Here is a 17,846-nt window from a genome sequence, read left to right on the forward strand (position 1 = left end):
CCAGCCAATCAGTTAAGCAAGGTTTCTCCTCTCACCAGGGAGAAGCGCAATACTTTGCTTTAACCTACCCTCGCTGCACTTGCTGGCTTCTTTTCACTCTACAAAGTGATTGACTGAGAAGTTTCATAGAATCATAGAATTATAGAGTTGGAAGAGACCACAAGGGCCATCCAGTCCAACCCCCTGCCAAGCAGGAAACACCATCAAAGCATTCTTAACATATGGCTGTCAAGCCTCTGCTTAAAGACCTCCAAAGAAGGAGACTCCACCACACTCCTTGGTAGCAAATTTCACTGCCGAACAGCTCTTACTGTCAGGAAGTTCTTCCTAATGTTTAGGTAGAATCTTCTTTCTTGAAGTTTCAACCAACAGGCATTAAAAAGAAGCTAGCATCAATGTCAAATGGAATATTTCAAGGATGATACTCCTAATCTCAGGGTCATTGGTTTGAGCCCCACATCGGGGAAAAGATTCCTGCATTGCAGGGGGTTGGACTAGATGACCCTCATGGTCCCTTCCAGCTCTGCAATACTGATTCTAAGAGTGGCGGTGGCAATGATTGTAAATGGATGTTCAAATGAACTTGTTTATCATAGTGATCCACAAAGTGTCATAACAGCAGGTGACAAAGTTTCAAACCTTTCCTAAGAAATTCTTGACACAGCACAGTTAGCGTTAGCTCACATATTAATCATGATTGCTTTTGAGTATAATGCCTTCTCCTTTGTATGTGTTGACAAAACGTTTCCTTAGGATTCTGATTTACTGCAGATCTAATCCAAAGATATTAACATATTTTCACAATTTAAATTAATTTAACAGGATTCCCAGGGATGGTAGTACAACCTTAACTTGTACCTTGTAACAACTCTGCAAAACTGAGCCTCTCCTTCTTGAAAACAGGCCAGACAATCTCTTGCCTTAGCTGCTTCTTAGGTGGCGATGCACCAGTGCTTTTTTTCAGGGGTATGCAGTAAAAAGTGTGGCACTTACTGTAACAACTTCATGGTGAGTACCGGCACCTATTTTCCTAGGGGGGAAAGCACTGAGAGGCTTTGTAATGGCAGCAGCAAGATTACACAAGGGGAACTGTAAGGCCAAAGTGACCCTGAAGTCCTATGCCAATATTTCTGTCACACCAAAGCACATAAATCAGCCATTCTCTCTATTCCTAGTCCTATTTTGCATTCTTTAAATGCAACTTGATGGCCTGGCTGGCTCTATCAAAGCTGATGCTATTCCCGACAAATGCATGGTTGGCAAGCGGGAGAGTGTCTGCCAATCGTTCACAGTCGCCAACAGCTATCAGTCAGTCAATCACCCATTTCCACCACCCTTCTGAGTGATACCCCTCCCCACCCTTTCCCTACATAAGCGCCTGGGGACTTCTGCTTCAGTGTAACCAAATGGTTAGACTCAGGTCCAGGCAGATTGTAAAGTCTTCAGGGAAAGGTCACTGATCTAACAAGAGATTTCTAGCAGAACTAATTAAGTAAAGTTACTGACTTTATGATGTACAAAATGAGCTTCAGTCCAAATCTCAGTGTTAAAAAGCACCTGAAAAAAGTCTCCTACTCCAAAGTAAGAGGCAAAGAACCTATTGTTTCTTGCTTTTCAGAAAAGCACATCCCTGGTAAAGTCTTCCAACAGGTTACTGAATCCTGATTTCATTGTGGACTGTACAATTCCTTCTTAATGTGTGTTTGTTTTCCTGATCTCTATATGCTTCCATTTTTCTCTACTTTGCTTCCTAAGCCATCACAGAAGGTAGGAGTTTGTTTGCACCGTACTTATTGCCAAATTCATGAAAGGCGTAGCCATACTCAGTTTGTGGCATGAGGCAGCCTAATTCTGTTTTGGCTGCAGTAGGGTGATGGTAGTAGAAGTGGTAACTAGAGATGCTGGAGAATTCAAATGAAATGAGAGTGGAATTACTTATTTGTCCCACGTTTAGAAATCCATACAGCAAATACAATCAATATTAACTGTTGTTGTTGGTTTCAATACGTACAGTCATACCTCGGTTTATGTACGCTTCGGTTTGAGTACTTTCAGTTTAAGTACTCCACGGACCCGCCTGGAATGGATTAATCCACTTTCCATTACTTTCAATGGGAAAGTTCGTTTCAGGTTAAGTACGGACTTCCAGAACCAATTACACCCATGCTTTGGGTTAAGTACGCTTCAGGTTGAGTACTCTGCGGACCCGTCTGGAACGGATTGATCCACTTTCCATTACTTTCATTGGGAAAGTTTGCTTCAGGTTAAGTACACTTCAGTTTAAGTACTCCACGGACCCACCTGGAATGGATTAATCCACTTTCCATTACTTTCAATGGGAAAGTTTGCTTCAGGTTAAGTACGCTTCAGGTTAAGTGCAGACTTCTGGAACCAATTGTGTTTGTAAACCGAGGTACCACTGTAATTGATTATGCTGTTTTTTCCTCTCTATTTGTATTGCATTCCCTTTGCACTGAAATTGATATGGGTGGAATAATCCAATGGTAATATAATTTACATAACTTAGTCACTGATGTAAATTAGGCAAGTTATATAATTTCACCAGAGCAAGCAGTGAGACAGTGTAATTTTTGGCAGGAGACAATCTGTAGTGGAATGGAAGCAGTGCTGCATGTGATGAATACAGAGCTCTTTAGCACTAAAATGGAACCAATGGCAATTCACACAAAACCCCATTGCCATTTGTTCCAATTCCATGCTAAGCCACGAGTTTTCCTAAGGGGAAGCAACAGAGCAAACAGAAGTGTGGGTGAGGCCTGAATCATGCTTAAAGTATACTTATTGAAAACAATGGGACTTCAGCCTAACTGATTTCAGTGGGTCTGCTCTAAGGGTTCAATTCTCAATACACTTATGTGGGACTCAGCCCCACTGAATTCAATAGAGCTCACTTTTGAGTAAACATAGTCCAATGGGGTCTCATCTGACAGTAAGATTTCTGTTCTCAGAATGGAGAGGTAAGCAATTTGCAGCAATTCTCCCTCCCTCCTGCAGCCCCGCTCCCCAAAGTTGCTCTGAAGCAACCCTCTGGGTCACATTTAGCAGAATGTGACTGATCTAGGGGAGAGGGAACTACTGAGCATTGCTTTCCTCCTTCTTTTGCTGACAGATTCTACCTTGCCATTATCTAAGTGATGCTATGAGATGCAACCCAACAACTTGATCCTACCCATAAAATGCAGCACTGTTGTGTACATAACATGATGCAACATAAACAGCAAACTATTGTGCCAAAAACATATTGAGAAGCATTCTTTCCTGTAACAGAATTTAGAACACTACTTTAAAGTGATGAGCCAAAATCTCAATTCCAGCTCTGGAAAATACACTTTGATTTTAAATAACTATCATTTGGCCAGACAAGGAGAATGAATTAAACGTTGGGGGAAATACATTCCTGTATGTTAATTTTATGGCCCATTTACAACAAATGAAGCATTAATTGAATGGACTCCATGGTGTTGTCCCAGGTGTCTAATCAACCATCGCTGCTAGATACGGAGAACCACATGCAAAATATGTTAGACATGTGGCTGTGGGGAGAGGGCAAATACTGTTGAGGTTTAAACAAACAATAATAATAATAAAGCTCCACCCTTCAGGCAGGTTAGGATTTTTCAAACACTAGACTTCCAGTCTACCGCCAGCATCTAACTCTGAGGTTCCTGGCACTGTGAGGGAGGGGGGAGTCGTGAGAGTGCCGCGGACCCGACCCCCCCAAAAAATACCCAGATTGAGCTTTCTGTGGACGTGAGAGCTCGGCTGTGCCCAGAAGTGACTCCTCCGCTCCCCGGTAAGCTCTTTTAAGAGCCCCGAGAGCGAGCGGAGTACAGAGTCGCGGGCACCATTTTTGAGCAAATCGCTACCCTCACAGAGCAAAGCTCTGAGCCAGCAGCGGAGGAGCGGTGGATTTTTCACAAAACAAAGGATTTGAAGTCATTGGACACCGTGGGTAAGGGAATTTTTTTTTAAAAAAAAATATTAATAGGAATTGGCCACGGGAGGAGATTAAAACAGGAATTTGATCTCCCCCATTGAGAGAATGGTGATGCAGTTAATTTGCCTGCAGCTGGAAAGTTTGACAGGGATTTATTAACTTCCAAGGATTGGACTTAAAACCTTCCCCCTGAGGCAGGATAAAGGGGAGAAGGGACAAAGACATTAAAATCCCTGTAAAATCTTTAAGTTGGACTGGGGAAAATCCCCCAGGAACTGGAGTCGGGTCCCTGGAGGGATCAGCCAGCCGCCATTATGGCATCACAATAGGAAGGAATTTGTTTACCTCTTGGAGGTTAGGGTTAGGGTTAGGCTCTTGAAAGAGCGCAAAATATAAGGCTGCGTACAAGAAGTTTGACAAATGCTCTTTTCAGAAATGGACATAAGATTTTTAAAATATGAACAAGAAATAAAAATGAGAGTTGGTAACCAGATCGGACGTAAACTTTGTTTCTGATGTTTCGAAATACGAACTGCGCCACTTCCTGCATTGTAATCTGTGCCGTTCCCATGGAATTTGAGACAAGCAGGATGTTAGTAGACACAACATCATGTGGCTCTTTAGACTTTATGGACTTTCAAAAGGAACTTTTGGAATTGCTTTTGGACTTTAAAAATGAAGTGCGGCAGAATAATATACAGATTGGCAAAATAAACCAGAACTGTGTGGAATGTGAAAATGGATTAATTCTGATAGAGAATGAAGAGAAGCAAGACGAACAAGCACCAGTCAATGTAATTGACCCTAAAGAAGAGGAGGAAGATCCATCAGTCCTGGACAATATAATTGAACTTTAAAAAGAGGAGGAAGATGTATGGAACATTGTTCCCCTAGTGAGAGAGGGGGAACAAGACTAATGTTCGATTCAAGGAGTCCTCAGAGAAGAACCAGCATGGAATAATGTCCTCCCAGTGAGAGAGGGAGGGCAGGATCCATACTGGGGCCAGAGTTTAAGTGGAATAAAAATTGAGATAGGGCTGAAAAGTGGAAAAATAGTTGGGTGGTACTGTGCTACAGTTAGAAAATTGGGGGGGGCAGCAAGGGACAAAGAAGGGAGAGTGGTGGATAGGTGGCGAAAGAGTGGGAATAGGGTGAGGAGTAACAATGGGTTATTTTCTGATTGAGTAAGATGGTCCAAAACTGGAACGATTTATGGAGCTGGCTGATGCATCTGGGAGATCCGGAGTCCAGGGGAAGGGGGGTAGAATTAGATATAAGTGGTTAAAGGTTATTATGATAGAAGAAATAATATTTGAATGTATGGAAATTGAATGTATAAATTGTGAGGCTAAGGGAAGAAATAGAGATGGATGGGAAAATAAATTTAGATTTGGATTAATTAATTAATGAATTTTAGGTTGAGGATAGTTGATGTTTGTTGTTTTGTAGATTAGAATTGGTTGTGAGATAATGGAAATTGCGTTAGAATGATTTAAGATGATAAATGAAATGATTTAAGATTTGAAAATGGACCAAGTTTACATTCTACTCATGTAAAAACATGCTGATTCCTGGACCATCCACGGGCCGGATTTAGAAGGCAATCGGGCCCCTGGTTTCTCAGGCCTCACACATTCCCCAGTGTCCCTGTGGCTTTGCCTGTGCCAAGGTGGATACTTTTAAAAACCTGTCACGGATGGTTCACTTTAAAGCTGAGGGTCTGGCTGTCATGCCTCTTGGTGCAGTAAATCAATCTTTCCCCCTCCCAACAAGGAAGGTTCCCATGACTGCTGTTCCACCCAGCAGCTACCAGACACTTTGCATACACCATAAGGCAAGTGTCTTTCCTGTTTTCACAAGTTGCAACCAGTTGATGAGAGACTTGGAGAGGCCACACCTGCATTTCAGATGCAAAGCAGATAAGATGAAATCAAAGCCAGGGCATCACACAGGGCTGCAGGAGATGGATATAGAGAGCCCAGGCTTCTGTTTTCAGCCATACTATCACTAAGTAAGATGCAAAATACAAATGTGGATAAATATGGGAACATATATTTGTGTGTACAAATTGTATGCAATTTAAATGGTCTTTGTATATAATTTATATCAGTAGGCAATGGGTTAAAGGTAAAGGTAAAGGGACCCCTGACCATTAGGTCCAGTCGTGACCGACTCTGGGGTTGCGCGCTCATCTCGCATTATTGGCCGAGGGAGCCGGCGTATAGCTTCCAGGTCATGTGGCCAGCATGACAAAGCCGCGTCTGGCAAACCAGAGCAGCACATGGAAACGCCGTTTACCTTCCCGCTGTAGCGGTTCCTATTTATCTACTTGCACTTTGACGTGCTTTCGAACTGCTAGGTTGGCAGGAGCTGGGACCAAGCAACGGGAGCTCACCCCGTCACAGGGATTCGAACCGCCGACCTTCTGATCAGCAAGCCCTAGGCTCAGTGGTTTAACCACAGCGCAACCTGGGTCCCGGTAGGCAATGGGTTAGTATGTATTTATGTCACAACACTTGAGTGTAAAAGAAAATGGCCTTAAAGACTGAATGCATCTGAAACTATGGAACAAAGCCAGGCTGGTCTATCCCAATCGATCCCTCTTCTGACCTCCTAACATCAAGTTTTTAGTTTAAATGAGACATGACTTACCTAAGTAATTGTTGCTCTTGGACATTTCTGTAATGTTGATTTTTGTGGCGCCCTCTGGGATTTCTACTATCTTGTGGTAGCCAAGGTTGGTCAGAGTGTGCTTGAAGACCCCTGAGACCACTTGACAAGCTGTGTTGTCCCCTCCGCATATCCCACATTTGTCGACCACTTTGTCTGAGCCCAGATAGTCATCACAGCCAATGCTCTGTCAAGAAGAGACAAAAAGTGTAAATCAGTTACAAGGATAACTGAAAAGCTTCTATGCAATGCCTTGGCATTGGGTGTTGTTGTTGTTGTTGTTGTTGTTGTTGTTAAAAAAAGCAGCATAACTAATAGGGAGTTCTCATAGATCACTGGAAGAACACATACTTGGCTTGCAGAATTTCCAGGATCTCCACTCATGGAGAGCAGGTAGTGGAACTGGAGCAGGAAACTTGAGGAACAACAGACTGACCAGGCAGCACAGGGCTAGATAGTGCAAAGGTCTGGATGAGGACAAGGCAGCTTCTTATGCCCCTTCTTATGCCTCCTTATTGAAAGGGCCACATGGGTTTGAGTAGGGGTGGGCATCCTTTTTTCTGTGGAGGGCTGCACTCTCTTGAGGGTAATCTGTTGAGGGCTACACATTGGTGGTGGGAAGAACCAGAGATTATTATGGATGGAGCCAGAGACAAAAGTGTTTTGGATTAATTAATCTGGGATGAAGATCACCTTGCTTCAGGTTTTCACCATAGTTACCTTGAATTCCCAATCTTACACATATGCACTCAGAAGCAAACCCTACTGTGTTTGATGGGGTTACTCTGAAATAAGAATATGAAGGAGGAGGAGGAGGATTTTAGTACAACAGACCAATTCGGCTATTAGAAACTAACCAATTTTAGTCTCCCTCCCTCCCTCCCTCCCTCCCTCAATCTCTCTCTCTCTCTCTCTCTCTCTCACACACACACACAGTCTACTAATTTGTTTTCAGACACCTTGAGGCTGGGGTGATTTATTCCCTCAAGCCATATGATTACAAATAAAAAGTTTTGAAAAATAAATTTAACTTTTTCAAAACATTTCCCCTTTGTTTGTTGTGAAACTACCTAAAATCAAGAGGAAACACTTTTAAAATCAAGGAAACAAAAAGAGGGAATGAACAGGAAGGAAAGAACTCTGATGGGATGGGAGGATAGACCAGTTTCAGAAGGTGAGGGGGCTACATGGAACAAGGGAATATTCTCACCGTAATTTATTGCCTCTTGATATTTGCGTAGCTTATTCTGGGTACAATGTGAGGTGTTGGCAGACTTAGAAAACTCAGTGTAATTATTGCCCTAGTCCTCCAAGAAGGCTTCCCTCATTGTGATGGGTGTTCCAGCACCACCTCTGCCACTGGTCAATAGCTACCTCCAAACTGTGCTATGAGTCAAATCTATTCAATGAGGGCAAAGAGGGAGACCCTGCTGCTGTTCACCATCCCTCTCCCTGCCTCACTCTCAGAATCATAGCTGCCAAGTTATCCCTTTTTAAAAGGGATTTTCCCTTATGCTGAATAGGCTTCCTCGCGAGAAAAGGGAAAACTTGGCAGCTATGCTCAGAATGGCCAAGGGGTCTTTCCTCCAAGTGGAGCACTCTGAGCCTGGTGACCAGGAAAGTGCCCACACCATGGGTTGCTAAAGTGGTAAGAAATGCTTTTTAAACTTGGGGGGGAAATTAAAGAACCAGGTAATGGTAAATGTTTTCTCTACGTTTAAAGAGCTTTTCTAGTCATGGCTGCAAACTGCAATGGCACCAAATAAGAACATAAGAACAGCCTTCTGGATCAGGTCAATGGTCCATCTAGATCAGCATCCTGTGCTCACAGCAGCTAGTCAGATGCACTGTGGGAAACCCCCAAGCAGCACTCAAGCACAAGAGCCCCTCCCCCCTGCAGCTTCCAGAAAATGGTATTTAAAAGCATCATTGTCTCTGCTTGACACCCTGCCTACCGTAGTAGCCACTGAAAGCATTCTCCTCTTTTAATTTGTCCAACCCTCTTTTAAAGCCATCCAAGGCAGGCTTAATCAAGTGCTATAGTTTAACTATGTGCTACACGAAACAGTCCTTTCTTTATCTTCATCTTTTTCACTTAGCTTCATTGGACATCCATGGATTCTAGAGTTATGGGCAGGAAAGAAAAAAACTTTCTCTACCTACTTTCTCCTTGCCATGCATAATTTCAACAACTTCTATGATGTCACCTCTTAGATGCTCTCTCAGCTACCTCACATAAAATGCCTCATTCTGAGGAGTGACCCCTTGATCTTTGGACTCAGGGCTGAAAGGAAACATAGAATCATAGAACTGTAGAGTTGGAAGGGATCCCAAGGGTCATCTAGGGACCCCAAGGGTCATCTAGGGACCCCAAGGGTCATCTAGCCCAAGCCCCCTGCAATGCAGGACTCACAACTGAAGAATCTCTGAAAGATGGCCATCCAACCTCTGCTTAAAAACCTCCAAGGAGAGTCCACCATCTTCCTAGCATAGCAGGCATCTATGTGGGCTGTGGGGTTCCAGGCACCCACAAATTTTCAGTGAAGCGCCCCCTGATCTTCTATTTAGCCATACATTGACATGACCATGTGATGTGACATCAGTATGCCCTGGGCACCCACTGTTGCTGGGGCAAGGTGCCCTTGAATGCAAGAGAAGAATATGTGGTTTATCAACCACCACGACAACCTGGGCCCCAAAATCTGGGGACAAAACAAGGCTGCAAACCCCACATATACTAAGGACCCTCTTGCTCCAAGGATCTTCAGTGGAGACTGTGTTTCAGCATCACCAATGGCTTTCAGGGATGTAGCACATTGACATGCAACCCAATGGAATTAAGATTGGAGGAAATGGGTTAACTAATTTACAAACTGATTTGACCCAAGCCTAGAGTTGCTCACCCATTTTTACTCAGCATAATTTACCAGAGTTGCCATCAGCTTCTGAATTCAACTTTCATTGGGGGTGGGGGGCGGGGCGGGGTGGGGAATCAGACATGCTATGCCAGACATTGGCATACAGAGAACTTCTGTATTCTGTTGGATTACCAGGAGTCTCCCCCTTCCAATAGAGGGAAGCAGATGTTTATAACACTGATGAGTTATGGCATATTGGACCAGACACCAGTAATTGGTGCAAAACTTAATATTATTGGTCTTGGGCCAAACTAATTTTAGGGGTGAAGAAAAAAGCAATTTTTCTGGCAGGTTACTTTCCCCCCAGTTTCTGTTTGTTTTAAAGGCAGCTGCTCAGTGGTGATCATAGCTTTGGAATGTTCAGCAAGGATGGAGAAAATTTTCAGTCTTGCAGCTCAACAGGAAAGGTGAGTTATTAATGGGAGATGGAGCAATGCTGGCAACCTGTTTTGTTCCATCCTTCATCAGGATAAATTGTGACCAGATGGTTAGAAGAAGAAAGGATAAAAACAAAACAACAGGAAGAGGTAAAGAATGCAAGCTGAGACAATAGAAGAAGGACATCACTCAGAGTAGACCTATTGAAATTAATGGCTCCCACTTGGTCATTAATTTCAAGGGATCTACTCTGAGCAGAATTTAGTTGAATGCCATCCATTCCCTCGCAGGTTGGGCCTACAACTTGCATAGCTCAAAGTGGAGTCTATTTGAGCTATGGGTGAGGGGTGTCATTTTCATTGCTTCCCTGTGTACAAAAGTTCCAGGCAAAGAGTGGGACACCAATGAGAAAATATCTAAGTTAGGCTTTCAGTTTGGATAGAGTTTTTATTTTTCTTAATATTTTTTTAGCCCCACAACCTCCCCATTTGCAATCTAAAGTGGTACATTCCATTACTACAGAATGGTATGATGAAATATGAGGAGTGCTGCAGGTTCAGGCCAAAAGCCTATCTATTTCTCTGCTCTCCTGGTGGCTAAATCCCCCTGGAAAGCCCACAAGCAGAACTTCCCCTGCCATAGCAGCCACTAGCCTTATCCTCCATGAATTTTCCCAGTCGTCTTTTAAAGCCATCCAGTTTGGTGGCCATCATTGCCTCCTGCAGGAGCAGGTTTAACTGTGAACTGCATGAAAAAAACACTTCATCTGTCCTGAATCCTCCAACATTCAGCTTCATTGGATGTTCCTAAATTCTAGTATTATGAGAAAACTTTTCTTGATCCCCTTGCTCAAATCCATACATATTTTTTATACATGTCTATTTGATTTCCCCCACCAGCCTTTTCTCTAAACGAAAACATCCCTAATGGAGAGAAGTTCCTCCAGCTCCTTCCTGTCCTGTTGGAGGTGAGGCAACCAGAAATGCACACAGTATTCCAAGTGCAGTTGCACCATTGATTTGTACCTTGGTACTCAAACGGCTTAGCACCCAAACAAATTGGCTCCCAAACACCACAAACCCGTAAGTAAGTGTTCCGGTTTGCGAATGTTTTTCGGAAGCCAAACATCCAACACAGCTTCCACGGCTTCCGATTGAGTGCAGGAAGCTCCTGCAGCCAATCTGAAGCTGCACCTTGGTTTTTGAACGGTTTGGAGAGTCGAACAGACTCCCAGAACAGATTAAGTTTGAGAACCAAGCTACCACTGCAATGGCATTATGATATTGAGAGTTTTATTGTCAGTCCTTCTCCTAAAGATCCCTAGCGCCACCATCAAAGGTGTAAGAAGGCACTGCTTTCCATTCTGCCCATACTCCTTGCATGCAACACCTTTTCCAATTCACTGCAGTCCATCTCCCCCCAAAAACTCAGGATCCGTCTTACTGTCCATGTGGAGAAATTATGTAACACAAGTTACATGTTATGTAATTGTGTTATTCTACTCCATTCATTTCTTTTTCTTTCTTTTTTTTAAATGCTTTTTATTAATTTTTTCATTGGTTATTCATACACATATTCTAATAATATACCAGACAATATCAATATTTCTTCACAAGTGATTTTCACCACCTCATTGCAACTTCTTCTATCGTCTTTCTCTTTTTGACTGTGTTGTTTGTCTTTATTACCTTTCTATTACATAATATAACTTATCTATCTGTTCTTAACTTTGTGAAATTTATTTGAAACATATCAAGGATTTTTTTTTGAGAACAATGTTTTCTAAATAGTCTTTTATACATTCCTACTTTTTAAAAATTTTTGTTTTAGTTGGTTCCTAATTGCCTCTGTCTTTTTGCCAATTCCAAATCCTCACACAATTTGATTTGCCATTCTTCCTATATTGGTGTCTTATCTCCCTTCCAATTCCTAGCAATTAATATTCTTGCTGCAGTTGTAGCATATAGAAACACTTTTTGTGTGTGTCATTTGTCATATCAATTATGGGTATATCAATTGTCATAATGCCAGTTCTTTTATGATCTTTTCTTCAATATTCTCCTCCTGGTGTTCTGGTAGGCTCCTAAAACACAATGTCATCTTTTGTTGGTGCATTTCCAGTGTAGCAATTGCATCCCAAGTTTTTTCCTGTATTTTGTCAGATCTGTAATTTCTTCCTTGACTTTTCCTTGGCTCTCTAATTCTTTCTCTACCCTCTTCTTATTTTATTTTACTTTTCCCCTAATTTCTTTGCTTCAAAGAAATATACCAAATTTATAAATATAAATTTATACCTTATACCATTTTTTTATTTGCAAACCTCAGTTATATACAATTTATTACCCACAGTTAACTCTAACACAAATTATTATTGCTTGTCTATACACACAGTCAATTCATTAAGGATTTATCAATATATAATAGAGGAGTTCTTAAAAATAAGGTTGGCAGGGAGAGATCTTATCGTGTGCTCTTTCGCTTATCTCCCCGAGATGCCTCTTGGTGTGCTGTCTCTGCCAAGGGTCGGGCTGCACATAAGTCTGTTTTCCCTCTCGAAAATGCTTTTAGGCTAGCCAAATTTTATACTTTTTAAAAACTATGTAATAATTTTTTGCTTTTGAGTTTCTCTTTCACAAAGTTCTTTTCCGCAGTTATTAAAACTGTCCTTTTCTCCTTCACTCACGGTTCTGTTTTAATTCCAAATTATTGCTTTTCATTTCATGTACCTCCGTTATGCATAACTTGTTCTTTGTTGTTGAAAAGCAGTAGTTGTAGTTTTAATTCCAATTTATGGATAAATTTAGCACTGATTTGCTCAAATCTCAAGGTGTCTCACAGCTAGGAATGCCCTGTTCTGAGCGTTGAGGATCTTCCCTCCTCCGTCACTTTTAATTAGTGTTGGAGTGATTGGGAAACTCCTTTCCTGCACCACTTGGTACTTCTGGGGCTTGAGATCCCCTCTCAAGGCTTTTCAGGGGTCAACGTCACCTTCGTTTCACCCCTAATTCCAATTTCTGTTATGGGGTACACCTCAGAGAGTGGACCCGCGACCCGATGCAGGACGTGCTAAACTGGAAGTGTAAATGTCTCCACCCCATTCATTTCAATGCAAAGGAAATGCAATGCAGATAAGGAAGGGGGAGGTTATCAATTCCGTATCACTTGCAGACCGAAAGTAGAAATATTAGTGAATATGGATCACATTCACTGGATTGGCTTCCATTCTGGATTGATTTTTTAATACTTTGTTTATATCATTAAAACAGCAAAATAATAGATTCTAACAAACAAGCCTCAATAAAGTAAATAAAGACAGCTGTTTACAAATACTAATAGGATCACAACAAATTGAAGACAGCCTAAGGCTGAGCATCATCATGAAACTTGTTATTCCAATGCATTGAAAGAATATCAATTTTTCCTTCAACTTATTAGGTTGATTTATGTGTCCTCTGTTATATTAACTTAACATTTCTGTTTTTATCAGAATTCTCTGACACCTCTAATCTTCATTAAGCTATCCACTGTGGCCCTAAGGTCAAACTGTTGGAAGGTTACAGCGCATGCTGTGGTTGTAGAGATTGATAAGGGAGAGACATGTACTGTTGCATCTGGGACAGATGAAGGCGTCTGGTGGTTGTGCTGCTGCAGATGCACCAAGGCATTTCTTCTCTCTGTGCTCCTCCCAGCAGTCATTCCTCCTCTGGCCACTGCTATGAATGCACAACCTGACTGTCTGTCTCCAGGCATTACAATCATGGCAGGGTTGATGTCAGCCTCCATGTCACATTTACAGACATCTTTGTGGTGCAGAGTTGGTCTGCCTGGTGCCTGAAGCCTTTCCCCTGTTGAGCACATCCTTGGGGATCTTCCATTCTGTGGATATGACGAATCCAGAGTAGATGTTGCTGAGACAAGAGTGCAAACATGCCGGGAATATGTGCTTGGGAGAACACAAATTTGTCTGACACTCTGTCCTGCCATTTGATGCCCAAATCTTCCTAATGCAGCGGATGTGGAAGGCACTGAGGCATCACTCCTGGCGCTTGTAAGTTGCCACAACTCGCTTCCATCAAGCAGCATGCTCAATATGCAAGACTAGTAGACCTTCATCTTGGTATTTGGACATTAGCATCACATTCTCCCATACCCTTTTGGAAAGCATCATTTGCATACTGCACTTAGGTGAGTTAAGGTCACAAGGTAGCTTCTTAGAGAAGGCCACTGAGGCACTGGAAAGTGGATGCTAAACCTTCTTGCTTTTCAAGAGAGAGCAACTGTTTGAAAATTTTCAGCCTCCCATTTTCAGTTCACCTCTAGCATCAAACATTGCATCAAAATCACAGCCATGTGAAGTAAGAAGCTGAGAAGTAAAAGGGAAAGTGAGCAAGCAAGGCAGAAACTGCAACCAGATCAAGGCAGGAAAAGTGACCAAATTGATGTTAAACACACCCAGAGAGAGACTGATATGAGGAGTAAGACTCTGAGCTCGGTACTTTGGGGGGTTGTCCTACATGAGTTATGTTGACATGCCTGGGAACTGTGCACGAGTATGGAAGGATTGGGCCCTTAATGGTTAAAAAAATGTTTTGAGGACTGTTCTTTTTCCAAGGCACATAAATAGAGGATACAATGCTCTATGTGGGGCTACCTTTGAAGGTGACTCAGAAACTACAACTAATCTATATATATATAAATGTAAAAATCGTGAAAATCCAGGTTCCACTTTTCTCTGTAACCGCTTGACCGATCATCCTGAAATTTTGACACAATGATCCAGGCCACTCCCCGCACGTTGTTGGGGGCAAAAATCCCTCAAATAGCACACCTGCGCAGGTACAGACCTGCTTTTCCACCAACTCAAACAGCGCCCTCAAGTGGAATTCCTCCCACAGTACACCCCCTCCCTTCCTGCGAAATCTAATCCACACTCACAAACCAAATGACATCATAATCAACCAAGCAACTGATTCTCCAAGGCGGCCATTATCTAGGCCTTTGTTTTATGTAGGCCCCTGACAGGCCCGGGGAGGGGGGAAACCCACAGCAATGCACTTGGGGGCACGGCAAGGGGTTTTTACTTTACCATTTAGCACCACTACCCCCCCAAAAAAACCCACCAAAAAACCAACATTGCCAAGTGGAGGTTGGGGCCTGCCTGGGGGGTGGGGGTGGCACAGATCACAGCACAGCCTTTGATTTATGTAGGCCCCTGCACGGCAAGGGGTTTTTACTTCACAATTTAGCAACACTACCCCCCCCCCAAATCCCCCACCAAATAACCACAAGACAAAAATAAATACCATCCTTCAAAACGTCATGAGATACGCCGGTCACGGAGAGGGGGGACACACAAACAGAATAGATCATGGATCGGGACACATGGGGCCAGTCACAGGGATTAGCCACAACATCTGACGTAGTCAAAACAAAATAAAAAAATTCCTTCCAGCAGCACCTTAGTTGGTCTTTAAGGTGCTGCTGGAAGGAATATTTTTATTTTGTTTCAACTGAAAACAGGCCTTTTCCAGCAACAAGGTCCAATGAATAGAAGGCAGGGATACGTAATGGGTCAGAACGGGGGGGGGGGGGAGACACAGGGATGAAACCTGCCCTCTCCACAATATCTCACCTCGGCTTTGCAGACTAGGCCGCTTTCCAGACTAGGCCAAGTGGAGGTGGGGGGGGGCGAATATAGGGCAGGGATATGTAATGGGTCAGAACAGGGGGGGGGACACAGGGATGAAACCTGCCCTCTCCACAGTATCTCGCCTCAACTCAGGGGGACTCTGAGGCTCAGGGGGATCTGAAGGGGGGCTATTACCCTCCATTTCACATATACTACGACTGAATGCAACCCTCTGCGTCTTTTTTTAAAAAACAACAACAACCATGCACTTTCTCTCCCCAGTTTAAGTCCTCAGATATTTGCAGTGCCCAATTCCAACCCCCTCGATTTACAATGCCCTACTTCCCCTTGCCACTTCCTGGGTTTTTTATGGAACTGAACAACTCGGTTGCTTCAGAACGCACCTTCTGTTGCCAGGCCCTTGCAGGGCCAGACAGAGACCGGGGCCAGGTAGATAATGTGACCCTGTTTTTAACCCTTTTGTTACTTTTTTCATTTTACTGATTGTGAATATGCTGACCGAGGCCCCCTTTGGATTTGGAGGCCCGCGCCAAGTGGCCCATATGATCCCCCTCCTTCTGTCTGGGCCTCTCTGTTGCTACAGGGCTGTGGGGCTTCGCTATTTGACCCCCCCCCCCGTCAGGATTTTAAAAGTAGTTCTCTGGGTCCCAGGGCACATCATCACCCCCAATCCTTAATCTAAATATATAGAAATGTTCACGATGCGTGCACAGGGGCCAATGTATGGAGATACAGGGGGAGGGGACAACAGAGGGCTCACACAAAAGTAAATACTGGGAATTGGAACCCAGAAACTGACAGTTCCTTCTCCAAACATAGCTGCCAAGTTCAGCCCAGAGAAATAAGGGACTGGACTGGAAGTAGCAGACCGGAAGTAGCGCTGCTGCCATTTGGGAACTGGGCGGAGCATGCTCAGAAGCTACTTTTGATGCTGCTCTGCCCTGTTCCAAAATGGCCGCCGCACCAGAAGTCGTGCTGCAGCCATTTTGAAACTGGGCAAAGAAGCATCAAAAGTTGCTTCTGAGCACGCTCCGCCCAGCTCCAAAATGGCCATTGCGCCACAATAAACCGGGGAAAAACAAAAAATTCCATTTTTTCGGCTGGGAACAGCTGGGAAAATGGGGGTTTACGGGGAATACGGGAGACTTGACAGCTATGGGTGGGGGCCAATGTAGGAAGATACCAGGGGTAGGGGCCAACACTTCCCAGGAACAACAGAGATTTCAGACAAAAGTGCATGCTGGGAAATAGAACCCAGAACCTAACAGTTCCTTTTCGAAGGGTGGGGGCCAAGGTATGGAGATACAGGGGGTAGGGACCAACACTCCCCAGGGACAACAGAGGGAAGGGTATCCTACGGAAACACAGGGATGAGCTGGGGTGGAGGGAGGAGGGGCAGGATACGTCATGGATCGTGACAGGGTGGGTGGGGATCACAGGAAAGAACCACAGCAACGTGTGGCCGGGTCAGCTAGTCCAAAATAAAAAATTCCTTCAGTAGCACCTTAAAGACCAACTAAGTTTTTATTTTGGTATGAGCTTTCGTGTGCATGCACACTTCGTCAGATACACTTGATACCTGTTTCAAGTGTATCTGAAGAAGTGTGCATGCACACGAAAGCTCATACCAAAATAAAAACTTAGTTGGTCTTTAAGGTGCTACTGAAGGAATATGTTTTATTTTGCTTTGACTCAGACCAACACGGCTACCTACCTGTAACTACAACTAATCCAGAATGCGGAAACTAGACTGGTGACTGGGAGTGGTTACCAGGACCATATAACATTGGTCCTGAAAGCTTTTCATTGGCTCCCAGGACATTTCTGAGCACAATTCAAAGTGTTGGTGCTGACCTTTAAAGCCCTAAACGGCCTCAGTCCTGTATACCTGAAGGAGCGTCTCCACCCCCATCATTCAGCCCGGACACTGAGATCCAGCACCGAGGGCCTTCTGGTGGTTCCCTCACTGTGAGAAGCCAAGTTACAGGGAACCAGGCAGAGGGCCTTCTCTGTGGTGGCGCCTGCCCTGTGGAACACCTTCCCGTCAGATGTCAAGGAAATAAACAACTGTCTGACTTTTAGAAGACACCTGAAGGCAGCAAGTAGCTCTGTATACAGAAGTTTTTATACATTTGTTATCATAACTGTTTTAGTTTAGAAAAGAAGCATGGTACAGGGGGACGAGATAGAGGAATAAAAAGATAAGTGAAGTGTGAAGAAAGTTGCTAGAGAGATTTCTCTCTCCCCCATGATACCAGAATCCTTCTAGAAA

At 43.5% G+C, this 17,846-nt stretch overlaps 1 protein-coding gene across 12 annotated transcripts in view; it reads right to left on the bottom strand.

The window, feature by feature from the left end:
• Positions 1-17,846, bottom strand: part of THSD4 (thrombospondin type 1 domain containing 4) — a 372,415-nt gene that overhangs the window by 64,731 nt on the left and 289,838 nt on the right. For all 12 annotated transcript variants that reach the window (XM_088657004.1, XM_088657003.1, XM_060282606.2 and 9 more), the window contains one exon: positions 6,611-6,815. In XM_088657004.1, coding sequence (XP_088513130.1) covers positions 6,611-6,815 — 205 coding nt within the window. The remainder of the gene's footprint in view (positions 1-6,610; positions 6,816-17,846) is intronic.

This window comes from Zootoca vivipara, chromosome 13 (genome assembly GCF_965207765.1).
Source record: "Zootoca vivipara chromosome 13, rZooViv2.hap1.1, whole genome shotgun sequence".
Taxonomy (NCBI): Eukaryota; Metazoa; Chordata; class Lepidosauria; order Squamata; family Lacertidae; genus Zootoca; species Zootoca vivipara.